The 17,517-nt window shown below is 38.1% G+C and overlaps 1 protein-coding gene across 1 annotated transcript; it reads right to left on the reverse strand.

Moving 5' to 3' along the window:
• Positions 1-9,336: 9,336 nt before the first annotated feature.
• LOC109421387 (ejaculatory bulb-specific protein 3) lies at positions 9,337-10,082 on the reverse strand. The gene is made up of 2 exons (XM_019695862.3): positions 9,935-10,082; positions 9,337-9,849 (listed from the first exon to the last, which is right to left on the reverse strand). The coding sequence occupies exon 2, from the start codon at positions 9,842-9,844 to the stop codon at positions 9,467-9,469; it is 378 nt and encodes a 125-aa protein (XP_019551407.1). The 5' UTR covers positions 9,845-9,849; positions 9,935-10,082; the 3' UTR covers positions 9,337-9,466.
• Between the last annotated feature and the right edge of the window lie 7,435 nt (positions 10,083-17,517).

The following is a 17,517-nucleotide window of genomic DNA, read 5'->3' on the forward strand; positions in this document are numbered from 1 at the left end:
TTGCTCTTCAAATCACACAGCCAAACAAGACGCGGTAGTGATTATTAACCTGTGCTAGAACTTTTCCGCTGCGCCGCCGTCGCCGTCGTATACGCTCTTTGGGTGGATGGCGGTGGGTGATTAATACATCACCCTCGAACGGAATTGATTAGTGTCGACCTTTTTCTTCGCTTTTCTAACGACGAATGGAAGGTTTTCTGCGAGGAAAGGGTGCTGCTTCGTTGATGGGATTATTTTGTGCGATAGTTAATTAGTTGTGCGAAGCGGAAATGTATGTGTCGTGCAAAAGGTGGTGATTGATCAAGTTCGAAACGGTCATCTAGTGTCTTTGTGTTTTTTCTCGATTGTATAGATTATTTATTAAAAATACAAATATATTCCAACTAGTCCAAAAGAGTTAATACAATAATGACATAAACATTTTGCTTTGCATTTGTTTTTTTTTTGCCCAAAACGACTACATAATAGCGTTAGCGTAGTTTACAGCAAAACATATCTTATATGATATCAATCTTATCCATACTGCTCTTACTTTTAGTATTACTTTTAGGTGCCGGAAAACTGACGGGCTTGGTGGTCTAGTGGCTACCGCTTCTGATTCGTATGCAGAGGTCATGGGTTCAATCCCTGGCCCCGTCCCTTTCATCCTACTTTGTATCTTTCCATCCACTTTCTCTCCCTCTTTCTCTCTTCTCTACATATACATGGATCGCATCACCGACCCAACGGTGACTCACAGATCTCCCATCCTTTCCGTCCTAACAAATACCCCAGTCCGTGCTGGTTGTGGGGTTGCAGAGGTGATCTCGGTCTTTAGTGGCAACAACCAGCGCACTCTAACATTCCTTTTCCTTCCCTGACTAATAAGAACGTGGTTGGCGCCGTTATTGAACAAAAATGCTTGGGCTGCTTAAATTGCACTTGAGAATGAGTGGAGTTTCCCAGCCCTTATTCATTTGGATCTCAGTGCAATTAGTACCAGCTCAGATCAATCACGGAGGTGTAACCATTGACATGTATAGTCAGATTTGATCTGATCTTTTTAGGCGCTGAAAAACTGTAGGCGACAAAACGTAGGCAAAACGCCCACTGGCATTTCCTGCTTTGATTTGTTGTAAAATACCAAGGAGCTCCATTGAACTCTTCCCAGCAGAAGGAGGCGGGTGGTAGTTTAATGGATTGATTCCATATAACCAGCGCACAAATGTCTTAATTTCTGTGCGCTGCAAATTAGGGAATCTTTCCAAATGTAGACAATCGTCGATTTCCACTCTTTTCTCTCCAATTCTCGGGCTTAACCTACATATTTTTAGATCTACTTTGCTTGTATCATAGGCGCTGTTCATAAACGATGTAGACGAAATTTTGGTCATCTCAGACCCCTTCCCCCCTCGTAGACTTGGCAAATACTAGCTTTCATAACTAAACGCAACTCGATGAAATTGTATATAATAACATTACATTCTAAAAGCAGTATTTAACCCTTCAGCAGTCACGCTGTTGTATTTTGTGCAATACGTTGAAAAAAGCTCACCTGTTCTACACAAATCAACGTGGTGCTGTTGACGGTGGACAATTTCTGGAAGATTTAGGATTTTAGGATTATTACTTGGGCATTGATACTTCTAGACTTAAGATTTTATTGGTGATATCTACAAAACATTCGTAAGAAATTATAGCCGAACTCTTTTGGGAATTACCAACTCTTTTGAGTACCAATCCAGAATTTTCTTTATGATTTCTTTAACCCTCTAGTACCCAACCTCGCCTTTAGACGGGGTATAGTTTGAGCATTTTTGTAATTTTTGTTTCGTGAAAAATCAAAATGTTTATATTTTTGGCTGCTCAAAATCTTTATATTTTTGGCTGCTTAGGACTGTTTTGTATATCTCAAAAATGTTTTTGGTGTATTTGAAAGCGTTTTTACATTTTTTAAAAATCATTGAAAAATTGATGTTTTAGTCACCTTCTAGAAGTCATTGTTTATTTTGTATTGAATCGCTACAAATAACATATTTTTAATTTTTCCCAAATCATTCTATCCTAGTTTCATAGTTTAAGGGAATCCAAAATTATTTTCCTTAAAATTACACGAAAAATAAAATTTGCTATGATAAAAAAAAAAAATAAAATATTTTAACAATAATCATAAAATCTCAAAATGTTTTCATCTAAAAAAATCCGTGCCCCAAATAGGCTTGCAGGGAAAATATAAAACTGTGGGGATGTTCAAAAACAATAATTGGAAAAATCAAAAACTGTAATTCACGAAATCCAGAATCTTTCAAAACATGTTTAAATCGATTTTAGATGACGAAAAATGATATTTAGATCAACATAAAAAATTTGGGTATTAGAGGGTTGAACAATGAATTCCAATATAACATAATGGTAACCCGTCTGAAGTTTTTTTTTAATGTCTACTTAATATCTTCCATGACTAATTGGAGTTCTTTCAGCAAATAATCATCCAGTTTGTATATGCTTATTGGCATTCTTGGAATGTCCTGGACCTTTATTCCTCTAAGAATAAACTTTCAGTTGAATTGTTCCGAGAACATGCTTGCCAGATTCTCCCTAAAGATGGTTTTATATACTCATATACTGCAAATACTAACCTCAGAGCATAATCCTATAAAAATGTCAATTGACGTTTTCGCGGGAGGATTCTTGGAAGAATTTTTGAAAGAACTCTCGTAAAACCCACTATCACTGAGGAAACCCTCGAATAGAATAGAATTCCTGAAAGAAATGCCTAGAGAAATTCTTGAAGAATTTTGCTGCAGGTATTTTTGGAGAACTCTCATATAATGGAACTTTTGAAAAGATCCTGGAATTTATTCAAAAAGAAATGTCTGGAGAAATTTGAGAAGGAATTCCTAGAAAAATTCATGGTGCATTTCCTAGAGAAATCCCGGGAGAAATCCCTGGAGAATTCCGAAAGAGTCTTTCCTGGGTGAATTTCTGAAGGATTCTCTGGAGAAATGTCTGAAAGCACTTTTAGCATGTAAGTTCTTATATGTTTAAAGTAAGTCACAGTGATTTCTTCTACGCAACCAGAACTTGTGGTGCCGTGGGTGACTCTTTTGTGGCATGTGTGTTGCTTGGAAGAATCACTGAAGGACTTATTGTCTCGCTTATTGTAAGAATTGCTAATGGAAACCCTGAGGAACTTCTGAAGAAATTGCAGGATAATTTCCTGGTTCCAGTATGCATCCTGTTTATCTTCCCATACTAGTCGCTAGAGGAATTCCTCCAGAATTTCTTGAAGTAATTAAAAAAAATCATCAGGTAATCCTGGAGACATTCTTGGGTACATTCTTGAAACAAATGATTGGAGGATTTTTGAAATTTCTGAAGGAACTCCTTGATGAATTTTTGAAGAGAAACTGAGAGGAATTTCTGAAGAAATCTTTTCAGGTATTCCTAGAGCAAACCCTGGAAGAATTACCGGAGGAATTCCTGAAAGTATATCTGGATCTGGAAGAATTCCTGGATAAATTCATGGATGAGACTCAGCAGGAATTTCTGGAAAATATCCTAAAGAAATCCTCGGATAATTTCTTCGAGCAATCCCTGGAAGAATTCCTGGAGAAATCTCCAGAGGAATTCTGGAAAAAAATCCTGGAGAAATTGTTGAAAAAGTCAGAAAGGAATCCCCAGAAAAATTTCAGAAGAAATCTTTTGAGGAATTCCTAGAGGAACTCCCAGAGAATTTTCGGAAGAAATCCTTGGAGGATTTCTTAGAGAAATTCCTGAAGGAATCCCTGAAGCATTTCCTGAAAAAAAATCTATAGATAGAATCCTGAAGGAATGCTTGGAGGAACTTCTGAATTCATTTCTGGTGTAATCCTTGGAGGAATTCCTGGAGCAATTCTTGGATGAGACCCAGCAGGAATTAAATTTTCTAGTGAAATTCTTGAATAATTTCTTGGAGCAATCCCTGGAAGAGTTCTTTGAGAGATCTCTGGAGGAATTCTGGGAAAAAGTCTTGGAGAAATTGCAGACATAATTTCTGAAAGATGTTCAGAGGCAATTCCAGGAAAATTCCTGGTAGAATTTTCGAAGAAATTCCTTGGGGGGTAATTCCTGGAGGAGTTCCTAGAGAAATTACTGAAAAAAATAAAACTGGAGGAATGCCTGCAGGAATTTCTAGAGATATTTCTGTGGGATTTGCTGGAGGCATTCCTGGATGAAATTCTAGGGAAATTCTTGGAAGAAGTACTGGATGAATGTCTGGAAGAATCTGTAGAGGAATTCTTGAAGATTTCTATTCATATTTGTTCTATTTTTTCTATATTTCTGGAGAAATCCTCGAAGGAATTCCTGAAGGAATCCCTGGAGGAATCAAGGAAAGCAATTGTGGAGAATCCCTAAAGCAATTACTGGAGAAATCTGTAGGAATGCCTGGAGGAATCCCTAAAAAATCCTGAAGATGTTCCTGGAGTGTTTCCTGGAACAATTTCTGCTGAAAGCCCTAGAGGATTTTGTGGAAGAATCCTTGAAGGAATTTCTGGAGGATTTCCTGGAGAATTTTCAGGAAGATTTTCAGAAGGAATCTTCGAAGGATTTTATAGAGGAATCCCTGGAAAAATCGTGGAAAAATCTCTGGAGGAATCCCTGAAGCAATTCCTGAAGGAATCTCTGGAAATATTCCTGGAGAAACTGCTGAAAAATTTCTGATGGTTTTCCCAAAAAAAAAAACAATCCTGGAAGAAGAAGAAGAAATTTCTAGAGGATTTCCTAGATGTTGATGACAAAATTTCTGAGGGTTGTCCAAGAGCAATTCTTGGATCAATTCCCGGAGAAATTCATGGAGGAGTTCCTGGAGAAATTCCTGGGGGAATGCCTGCAGGTATTCCTGTGGGAATTGCTGGAAGAATCCCTGAAGGAATTACTGGAGGAATCTCTAGAGGAAACCTTTAAACAATTACTGGATGAATTTCTGTAGGATATTCTAGAGTACCTCTGGGAGAAATTTCTGAAGCAACCCCTTGAGAATTCCTGGACGAATTTCTTGAGGAATTTCTGAGGGAATTCCTGGAAATATCCTCGAAAGATAAATCCCTGGCAAAATCCCTGAAGAAGGATTTTGCCCTGGAGGAACCCCTGCAGCAATTCCTGGAGGAAATTCTGGAAGAGTTCCAGGAGGAATCCCTGGAAAAAATCCAGAGGGTATTTTTCGAGAAAATCCTGGGAGAATTTCTGAAGGAATCCGTGAAGGATTTCTTGAGGAAACTCCAAGATGAATTGCTGACAGAACTAATGAAGGAATTTCTAGATTAATTCCTGGTGAAATACTTGGAGATATCCCTGAAGAAATTCAAGGGGCTATTTTTAGAAGAGTTCCTCAAGGAGACCCTGGAGATATCCCTGGATGAAATCCTGGAGGAGTCCCTGAAGCAATTTCTGGAGGTATATATGAAGGAATAGCAGGAGGAATCTCTACAAGAATCCAAGGAGGAATTCCTGGAAGAATTCCTGGATTAATTCCTGAAAGAATGCCTAGGAATGCCTGGTGGTATTCTTGGAGAAATCCCTGAAGTAATTCCAGGAAAAATCTTTGGATGAATTTCTGTAATAGTCTCTGGAAAAGTCCTTAGAGAAATCCCTTGAAGAATTCTTGAATGAGTCCTGGGAAATTCCTGGAGCAATTACTGGAGGAATATCTAGAGGAATATCTGCAGGAATCGCTGAAAGAATTCATGGAAAAATCTCTTCAAGAATCCATGGAGGAATTCTTGGAGGAATTCCTGAAAAAAAATCTGTAGGCATTCTTGGAAAGATGCCCAGAGGATACTAGAGGAATGCATGTAGGAATTCCTGAGGGAAACACTAGAACAACTCCTGGAGAAATCTCTAGAGGAATTCCTAGAGGAATATCTGGCGGAATATCTGGAGGAATTTCTGGGGGAATTTTTAGAGAAATCCCTGCAGTAATTCCCAGAGGAATTCCGGGAAGAATTCCAGGATGATTTCCTGATGAAATTTTCTTGAGGAATCTCCGAAGAAATTCGTAGGGGAATATCAGGAGTAATTCCCGAAAAAATCGCAGATGGAATTCTTTGAGAAATTCTGAAGGAATCCTTAGAAGAGTTCGGGTGGAATCCCTGTAGTAGTTCCTGAAGAAATCTCTAGAGGAATTCCTGAAGAATCTCCAGAAGGAATCCCGGAAATAATTTCAAGAGGAATTCCTAAGGGAATATCTAAACAGTTTGTAAAGGAAGTACTAAATAAATTCCTAGAGGAGTTTCTTAGAGAATACAAGGAAAATCCCTGAAGGAATCCTAAGAAGAATTCCAGAGGGAATCTTTGAAGAAATTTTCAAAATAAGTTGTTCCAGAAAGAATCACAGAAGGAATGCCCGAGTGAAGTCCTGGCGAAATTCTTGGAGGAATCCTTGAAGGTAAACTAGAAGAATGCCTGCAAGGATTCCCGGAGGAATCTCTGGAGAAACTCTTGGAGAAATATCTAGAAGGAATTTCTGGAGGAGGCATTTCTGTAAGAATCCATTGAGGAATTTTTAGAGGAATCCCTGCATCAATTTCCAGAGGAATCCCTGGAATAACTCGTGGAGAAATCCCTTGAGGAGTTTCTGGAGGAATCCCAGGAAGAATTCCTGAAGAAATCACAGATGAACTTATTGGAGAAATCCTGAAGGAATCCTAAGAGAAGTTCGTGGAGGAGCTCCTTTAGGCATCACTGTAGTAGTTCCTGGAGGAATTCCTGAAGAAACCAGAAAGCAGGAATCTCGGACGCAATACCAAGGAGAATTTCTAAAGGAATCCATAAATATTTCCTGAAGGAAGTACTGGATTAATTCCTGGAGGAGTTCCTGAAATAATTCCAAGAGGAACTCCTGAAGGATTTCTAAAAAAAGGAATTTTTAAAACAATCCCTGGAGTTCGAGGGAAACCTGAGGAAATTCCTGAAGAAATCCCATAAGGAATCCCGGCAGCCATCCCATGAGGAATTCCTTAGAAAATCTCAGTAAAGCTTTCTTGACAAATACCTTGAAGAATTTCTGTAGGAATATCTAGAAAAAAAAAATGCAGGAATCCGTGTCTGAAATAAATTCTGGAAGAATTATTGTTGGAATCTTTGGATGGACTCAAAATTTAGGCATTTAATCAAACTTGTTATTTGGTAAAATTCTATGATAAGCTAGAAATGGTCCTCTTGGAGAAATACTTGACGAAATTCCTTGTGGTTTTCGAGTAAAAAAGGTTTGATAATCATGGATAAAAAACTTAATTATTAGAATAGTTTATTTCCTGAGATAATTTGTAGCTCTGAATTGTTGGTAATCTTGGAGTTGGTTCGAATTAAAAAAAAATCTGGCGGTCAGGGAAGAGGCACGAACCACCCCCCTATTCCCCCCTCTGGCTACGCCAATGCATATGGAGCTTACAGAGGGTAACGCTTCTGAAGTCCCCACCACTCTTCCTGACAATCACTTGAAAGCCGTTTGAAAACCCGCATAATCCAACCAACAATGATAGCTGAACAACAGCTTATTCAGCCAAAATTTTCGAAATAAAACTGAAGAGAAGATTGTGCATCTGTTGTATAGCAACAGTGTTTGTTGGGGACCCTCCTCTAGGGTTGCGCTTATTTTGTAAAATAAGTTTCCCAAGTTGAAAGTGATCTACTGCTCTAAATAAGTGAGCTGTGCAAAAATGAGCGACTTCGGATGATATTTAGGGGTGGCGCAAAGGATTAAAGTGAAACTTATGCTTAGGGCAAAAATAAAAAAAAAACCTTCCAAATTAAATATTCAAACATAATTTTTCTGAACTAAATCGGTGATTCCAGCACCCTAAGGGCCAAATTCAACATTGAAATGGCGATACCGTTTTTGGATATTAAAAAATCCCTATTTTAGTATCTTTTTGGGTTGGGTCACTTGGAAATTGCAAATTTTCTAAAACTGTAAAATAATGTTTTCCCAAAATAAAGAGTTCATCAAAAAATCAAAAATAATTCTTACAAAAATTTGGGGCCCATGGTACAAGTGGTCACACGTTCGCTTCATAATCGGATGGTCATGGGTTTGATCCCAGCCCCGGCACTTGCAATTTTTCGGCAGTTGCTCTTCCCCCGAGACACTGGCCCTCTTTTGAGCCTATAGCCCTAACGGACCCGGAAATTTGGATATCGGCGATCCCCATATGGACTGGAAAAGCAACAACATCATCGTGCTCATCATTCTACCGTGGACAGGGTAAATAAGTGAAAGCAGCACAAGGGCATCTACATTTTTAGAGAAATTGTCTGTAAACTTTTGGATAATTCTCCAGAGACAATCATGAATTCCAGAACGTCGAATGCCAAAACGTCGAAAGGATAAAACATCAATAGGACAAAACGTCAAAGGGACAGAAAAAAGAATAAAGAACTCATCATTTGCTTAGAGAACTCGTTATCGACCTTTTTGCATTCGACGTTTTGACCCTCAACCATCACCAAGACTAATTCTTTGTAAATAAAGTTTGAATGAACTGTAAAAACATTTGAATATTTTTTCTTTGTAGTAATTACTGCAAAAATTCCTTCAAGAATTTTGAGAAAAATGCTGTGAAGAGGCTATTACAGTATTCCTCAGGAGAATTCCGAGACACACAATCAAAAACATTTTTGCATTTCAGGAAGAAAATCTGGATGGGTTTAACAAAAATTTAAAGATGCATTCCCAGGGAAAGTTTTGATACAAAAGCAAGAGAATCTCTAAGTTTTTTTTTCAAGATATAAAGGATATTTTTTATAACCATTTGTGTTAAAAGATTTCTACTAACAAAAGTAGATGTATAAAAGTTTATAGAGTAAACGCTCTGGGAAGAAAACTCTTTTGAACTCTTGCACAGCCAAAATAGTTATAACCCAACTGGTAGACGTTCGTGAACTGCATGTTAGTTATGCCCAATAACTAATTGTAGATAATGCACCACTATTCGTCAAAATCAATCAGTTGAGTTGGAAAGTTTATAATGTGTAATTATTTCTATACTGCTGCAGACGTTGGCGCTATTTTTCTAACTCGCATTTTCATTAACTACTGTACTCACACCTCGAGTACCGAACCACTATGGTCCGGTGTATCTGTTCTACGCTCCAATATCTGAAAACTCCCAGAAGTATGCAATCCTCGCTGAATCGAAAACCTCAGCTCGATTCTAACAACAAGCATGATCGCAACGTGCGGTGGTGTATTTGCGGCACCGAATAAAACTGCAAATCATTAACCACTCTGGCGATCTTTAAACCCACTGGCCACCAGTTCCTTTCGTGGAATCGTTCGTCGACGGGAAGATAAGAATAAATTTTTTGTACGTGAAATAACTAGTATTTATCATTTATTGCCGATTATGGTTTCGATGTACTGACTGAATCACAGCGCGGAAATTGTCGTATACGATCGGACAGATTGAAATATATGTGTAATAAATTAATTTCTTTGTACATACTTCTAGAACTTGATTCCGTTCTTCTCGGCCTCCTCGCGGTACTGCTCGATGTACTTGCCCTCCGGGTCGAAACGGTCCCGCAGGTTCTTCCACTCTGTCGGTCGGTTTTCACTCAGATAACCGAAGGCCTTGACGGCTCCATCTCGCTGCTTCTCGCTACACTTGGCACAGTTGGTCTCGAGGGCTTCCGGGAGGATTTTCTTCAGTTCGTTACCTTCCGGCGTGCAGCGACCCTCGTCCATCAGGCACTGGTAGTAGTTCTTGAACAGCCGGTCCGATTTGAGGATTTCGTCCACATCGATGTTGTCGAACTTGCTGGTGTAGAGGTCTTGGGCGGCCACTACGGCAATCAGGGCGAAAACCGCGACGAAGAGTTTCATTTTGGCTACGGCAAGAAGGTATACAATTTCAATGCTGACTTTACAGAATTCTGATGACACTTGAAACCCAAGAGTTCTAAGTTCACTTACCACTGTGCTTTGTACTGCTTTGTTGGAGAGGATGCTGTGAAGTATACCTAATCTAGAATCAACAATTGCCTTATATACTACAAACACTCGTGTGTGACTCACAAGGTGCCAAAATCATTGTCCATTGATCCATCCGACGACTCTCGACTTCGATCCGATCAAGGACTATCTTCAGCCCAATTGAGGAGGAGGGTACTGCACGCGCACGTGCTCTCACACGGTTTCCATGGCTGGCTGTAGAGAGGTGCTTAGCTACTGGCGGCTTTTAGGCAGCCTCTAGACCACAAAGTTGTCTAGAGCGTTTCCTTTCTCTTGCTCGCAGAAAAATATAATTGTCGGTTCGCTTAATTCAATAATTTGAATACCCCCCTGCCTATGTGTGCCAAAAGTGTGGCTGCCGCGGGTTGTTACAGCCAAAGTGAAGAAAAGTCCGACAAAGGAAGCGGCTGAAATGAACAAAAGATACTTACCGTGTTGGTTTGGAGTGCGGACGATCAGCTGATGGAACAGCTGATGGTACATAGGCGTTGCAAGGCTTGGAACATTGCATGAATACCTATTTTTTGAAGTTAAAATTGCCAGTCAGTTCATCCCTTGTGTTGCCGAAGGGACGGACGAATGGTCGGGTGCTGAATTTCTTTCAGCAAATCAAACTTCCTGGATTCGTGTGGATAAGCTAAAGCTGTAAAAAGGGTTTAATAATTCATTTTTGCAATTTCTCATCGTAATAGGCTGTTTTACCTCACACAAATCCGTCAGGAAAAGGCCTACTTTCCCACACCAAATTAGCAGTGCTGTAATGGTTCATTACAGCACTGATTTGCGTTGCGTAATGAATCATTACAGCACTGTTTTATGTTCGGATCAATTTCGTGATTTTTTCTGGACGCATTTTTGAAAAATTGTGACAACTGCACAGCATAACCTGCTATGATCAGACTTTCTTAAACATGACTCTGAACATCAGTGTGCAGTTTGATGAATTAGTTTTCTTAAAAACTACCCTTAAGCGGTAATTTATGAAATTGCAAAAAACGTTGTACGCAACTCGGTGCAGAACTCGATTTTTACAGCACTTGTCGTAATTGTAAATGTACGACTCGTGCTGTAAAAATCTTCATTCTGCACCTTGTTGCGTAAACTACTATTACAATCAAACTTCCTAGGGTAATATTACAATATTTCAGTGCGACCAGTGTATGCGCCCTGTCATCCGATTCAGCATACATCAGCTGGCATCGGCTTTGCCGGATCTTTTCAGTGTTAGCTGTAATCTAAAGTGATTAAGACACATAATTGATACACTTTTTTAATACACAATCAAGTGTAGTGAGTAAGACTATTTATATTCTAAATGAAGAGGCAATTTAATATTCTAATTTGATAAAGCCTCCTAGTTAACAGACTTCTAGTCGTCGAATTCACTCAAGTCCACTAGTTATCTTCTCTCTATCCATATTCTTATTCTACGAATAATTCTTATTCTCATTCTATGAAGGAATCTGTGTTCTCATTTAGAGGGCTGTATACGATTAAAAATGGATGCGAAATATGATCGCAACACCTTGGTTGATCCCTATGAATTCTTAGCTAGCTAGTGTTCGTCATAGTCGTTCACTGAGATAAACATTGATTGGAACGGATGGGTAATGTGTAGAGGAGGCTGAGGAAACTTGATCACTGGAGAGACTTGTTTCTCCCATGTTTTTACGAAAAAAAGGAATTTTTCTAGCATATTGTTTCCAAAACTACATTTGAACAAAATACTATGTTTTGGCTGCAAGCGATTTTGATTGTGAATTGCATTAGGGGGATTCACTTAACAGCGTAAGCTGATTAAACTGATTAAACGTCGTGATCATCAAGGCAATCTTTGATTATTTCATTCGCAAAATCATGAAACATTTCAAATAAGCAGAACATCATGGCTTACGCAGCACGGTGTGCTGAAACACGATTATTATCGAAGTTGCATGAACCTAAAATATTTTTTCGTTATAAGTTAGCCTTAAGCGTGTAGAAAAAGATTCTGGGGGGTAGAAAATCTTTCATCGGGGAAAATTGAAATAAAATCGATTTTAGTATTTTACCATTTTCTTCATATAAAGCTAGTGTTACGCAAAAAACAGGTAAGTCAAACTCCTCTTTTAAAGCCACCTTTCCAATCATAAAATTGAACATTCATAGAATAAAATAAATGTAAAACATTTTACAACGAATTACAAATTATTTTAGACGTTCGTTCTATGTGACCAGCCCACAAGAGTCTGCCAAAATCCATATATCAGAGGTATGAATAGCGCATAAATTCATTGCCCCATATGTGAAGATTCTGCCTCTTATCTCTTATTGAATTTCACTTACAACAAGCTGTTAATCCATCATCCTTAAGTATAGACGTGATATATTCAATGCAAGTTCGATAACAATCGTGTTTTAGCACAAAAATTTCAAAATAACAAATATTGAACAAACAAGAAATACCACGAGTCGGCTCATGTAGGCTGTAATTCATGCTGTAGTTGGTGTTTGCTGATGGAATTATTATTATTACTTTATTGTAGAGATTTTCAGCCCTAGGCTGGTTCATCTCTTCACTGATGGAAGATTTAGGAAATGATGAGATCTAAGACTACGTCGACGTGTGTTGATGAGCAACATACCTAAAAAAAGGGGGGCAATCAATGTTGCCTTGAAGAAGATCTCTAACAAAATAAACTTTGACCACATTTCGTCTCGCACTGAAAGGTCCAAATTAATAAGCTAACAGTGGCTTTTATAGCTTGTCAATGTTAGCGGATTCCTCCACCTGAGATGACGAAGCGAAAAACGAATATATGTACGCTGTACTCTTTCAATGCGGGGAATTTCATTGTTGTAATAAGAAGTCCAGACAACAACCGAGTATTCCAAGATGGGGCGATGTCCTTAAACTTCTTGGCGAGGGCGAGGCGAAAGAGGAAGCCATGTTGCGACGATGTCTTGACCATGACATAAGTGACACGGTCTTTGAATGACAGTTTTGTGTCATGCAGAACTCCGAGATCTTTGCTGCCGTAATTATGCAAAGTGACGTAAGCGACATTGATAGTTTTGGCCCATTTTTTATAACAAAAAAATGTCAAACTTATGAATGGCGCTTACAGCACTTTGCAGAATTACGGCAGTTTGACTGTCGATTCGCGCATTAACTTAACACCTCCCAAAGCGTAGCCAAAGTAGGAAATAGACTTTTTTGGGCCGAATGATATGACAGAGCATTTCGATATATTTAGTGATATCCGCTTTGTAGCAAAGGTTTTAAGCTGTTGCTGCAGAAAAGCTGCATCGGGACGCTGCTTAATCATGAAATACAACTGCAGGTCGTGAGCATATGAAAGTTTCAGGCATTAAAGGATAATTTTAACGTCATTTATGTACAGCTGGGGAAGAAACGATCCAAGATGACTGCCTTTCAGAACGCTGGACCATACTGTGAACGGTGAAGATACGTATTTTCACAGACATACTGCGTCTGGTTGAATGGGATTGAGGCCAAATGAGGAGCTCCTTTTTCATGCACAGTTTATCGAATTTTACCAGTGTGATTTGCTTATTCATTTTATCAAAGGTGGCAGAAATTTATGCTTTCAACAATTGTAAGATAACATAAATTTAATAATTTAAATTTAAACACAATTACAGAAAACCATTTCATGTTTTGAAATTGTCATGAAAAAATAAATAAAAATAAAATGATTTGCGCGTCATGGCATGGATGATTACAGGCAATTTCAGGGTACACAAAAATTTTATTAAATTACTAAAATTTTATGTTCTCTTTTTGGGGCTACCACACAAAACCAGGTATATATATTAATATTATTCACATCACAACACATAAAGAACATTGATGCTGTCCTGGCGTCGCGTTTAGAAGTCAGACTTTTGGTATCGTTGACTCAGAATCAAATATTATTAGAAGTTGCATCAGAAAAAAACTAACGTTGCCATTTAGAAGGGAAGTTGGGCCGTTGGCATCGACAGGAACTACGGGTAATGCCTGTAAATTCACAAGCCACGTCTATACTTTAGGACGATGTTTTGTCACTGTCAGAGTTTGTTATGAGTAAAATTTAACAAGAGATAAGAGGCAGAACCTTCACATATAGGGCATTGAATTTATGTGCTATTCTGATATATGAAATTTGGCAGACTCTAGTGGGCTGGTCACATAGAACGAACGTCTCAAATAATTTGTAATTCGTTGTAAAATGTTTTACATTTATTTTACTCTATGAATGTTTAATTTTATGATTGGAAAGGTGGCTTTAAAAGAGGAGTTTGACTTACCTGTTTTTGCGTAACACTAGCTTTATATGAATAAAATGGTAAAATACAAAAATCGATTTTATTTCAATTTTCCCCGATGAAAGATTTTCTACCCCCCAGAATCTTTTTCTACACGCTTAAGGCTAACTTATAACGAAAAAATATTTTAGGTTCATGCAACTTCGATAATAATCATGTTTCAGCACACCGTGCGCAGCAATTTAATCTGTTTAGTGAGTACCCCTATTATTTTTTAACAGCTGATGATTTTTAACAGCTGATGAATAGCAAATTAAACTTCAAACTGAAGTGAATCATCGGTCTACGCAAAAACTGCTGCACGATAGCGTTTTACACGGGGCGCTTGACCACATTGAGGCCCAGCTCGACTGCATAAAAAGCGAGCTAAAAAATGTAAACAAAGCTAGCTCCTCCACTGCTGCTATTTGCACCATCAAAAACCAAGTGTCATCGTTTTTCAACGACATGCTAGAAGCCGTTAACACTCACAGCAAAAAAAATTCTTGTGATATCACATCACTTCCGCTGCACATCACTCGCGTCGTAAAAATGCTGTACAAATTACATCCTTTCCACACAGCAAATAAGCCGCCGTAGCTTGAAAGTGAGTCTAGCAATCGCTAGAACCGGAACGATTGATGAAACATATATAAGCAAAATATTGGCATGGATTCGTACACTGATCCGTGGATTGTGAGGCATATCCCTTACCTCTCGGCTATTTCACCGAGTTTAGAAGGTGGGTGGATATATATGATACTGCTTCTACGTATCTGCTGGAATAAGTTTGTTAACATTTTTCGGTGCCAACTACGGTGCACATGGTGAGTGTGATAATTGTTGGAAAACGATGTATCCGAGTGAGATTACGTTCGAAAATGAATACATCGCCAGAAATTCCGCGCCTGGATATTACAAAATTATTTGCTGTGTAAGTAATTGAATCGCTCAAGTCATCGATGGTTTCGGTGCAAAATGGAATTGACGGCATCGGAATTATGACTAATGAAATATCTGATAAGCTTCTTCATCACTGTAAGGAGGATCATCATACAAATCCTGTCAATATGGATATGTTAGATGAATTAAAAGCCTTGTCTGCTGCTTTCACCAGTTTCGAGTCAAAGCTACAAGCTCCTTTGATATGCCCTACCCCAACAATTGCTGACGAATTGGAAGAAATCGATTTAAATTTGTTCGCTCCATCTGCAAACGATAATTCTGATGATGGTTGGAAGTGGTTCAAGGGACGACGAACGATTAGGAAGAAGTGGAAAGCTGACTGGAATGATGACTCATAGCATAAAACAGTCAAACATCGTTCGAACCGTAATAGGAGAAGGCCATTCGAGAAAGTCAACCAGGATTTCGACAATAACTATAATAATGTATATTTCAACTATAACAACAACGTGGACAACAACATCAATAATAAGCGCAGTACCATTTGGAGGAAAGGCGGTTGTACACCACCTGACAAAGCACTTTTGGAAGCAGCTAAGCGTCAATTCGCTGGACCTCCTGCAGTTTTAACCAACAGCCAGTTTATACGATTCAGACAGGGTGAGACTCTCAACCCTTCAATTTAGACGAGTGGCTCCCGACATACAGCAGATGAGTCTTGGAGCATGATGCAACCGTTATCATCCAGGACATCACAGAGGGATCCGATTTTTCTATACTAAGGACGCAATACTCGCAAGAGGATAATAGTAAGTCAGAAATATGTTTTTCTAGTAAAGAGGTTATCGTATATTGCCAAAATTTTAACCGAATGAAAGGCGCCAAAAAAGTTAATGAAATATATAGGCAGGTTGCCGCTAGTAATTTCTCTGTCATATTAGGTACAGAAACGAGTTTGGACGAAAGCATAAGTAGCGAGGAAGTTTTTGGAAGTCGATTTAACGTTTTTAGAGAAGATCGTGACAAAGCAGTATCTAATAAGAAATCTGGCGGAGTATTAATCGCAATTAGTGCTAATTACGAGTCGGAGCAAATTTCAACCAGCAAGTGTTAAGAATTTGATCATGTTTGGGTCAAATCATCAATAGGGAGTCAGGTTCATATATTTGCAACGGTATATTTTCCACCTGAAAATGCTAAAAAAGAGTCATACTTAAAATTTTTCACTATTGCTGAGCAAATTATTTCAAAGTTCAGTCCAGAGACAAATATTCACGTATATGGCGATTTCAATCAACGATCTGTAAATTTTGTTATTGATGACGAAAATGACTCTCTATTGATACCAATTGTGGGAGACAATGAAACACTCCAATGCCTTTTCGAAAACAGTTCAGAAATTGGTCTCAATCAAGTCAATCATATTAGAAATGAAAATAATTCCTATTTAGATTTACTTTTTACTAATATGGGGCCGTCCATATACCACGTGGACAGAAAATTCATGGTTTTTTACCCCCTCCCCCCTCCCCGTGGACAAGCGTGGACTTTTCATTGACACGTACCCCCCCTCCCCCAATGTCCACGTGGACACCCAAAAAACTTTTTTTTTATATTTCTAAAATAAATGGAAAAAGTGATTTTGAAAAACTTTTCTTTTAATATTGTTTTTTTTTTGTTCGTTAACAATGCCTTTAATATAATTGAAAACTTTATAAAATACAAATATTCTATAGCTTTACATATAATACAAATAAGTAGCACAAAATAGGTACCTACAAGTTTTCTACATTGTTTTCAATTCAGCTTAATGTTTGTGAATGTGTGGGTTCGATTCTTGCTCCAGTTGGTGAAAAATTTTCGTCTTACGGAAAATTGTTCATTGGTTTTTTTTTTCGTGTAATGTCCATAGCCTAATGTTAGTGATTGTTCAATGTTTTGTCTGTACAGCCTCTGCTTGAAGACTTTTTAAAATGTTTGTTCAATCTATGATTGTCTGATTGTTTTGTTGAGATAAAGTAATTTTAAATCTTAGATTTTTGTTGAGATAAGATTATATTTCTTAGATTCTTACAAAAAAAAACAAGATTTACAGCAACTAAATTCTATTGCTGAGGTTTAGACTTTAATATTCATCAGAAACATCTTAAACTTTAAAGGAAAGTACAAAAAAATGAGATAAGCCTGCAAATCCCTTCATGTATTTTTTTTAACTTTGAAGTAGTTTAAAAATTTGATATGGAACTTCGAAAAATCCATTCAGAATTTCAATAAAAATTTTCTGACTGAAACAACAACATTTACATGGTCTACACTCCATTTAAAATCTCCAGAATATTCCTCGATGA

The sequence above is a fragment of the Aedes albopictus genome, chromosome 2, assembly GCF_035046485.1.
Source record: "Aedes albopictus strain Foshan chromosome 2, AalbF5, whole genome shotgun sequence".
Classification (NCBI taxonomy): Eukaryota; Metazoa; Arthropoda; class Insecta; order Diptera; family Culicidae; genus Aedes; species Aedes albopictus.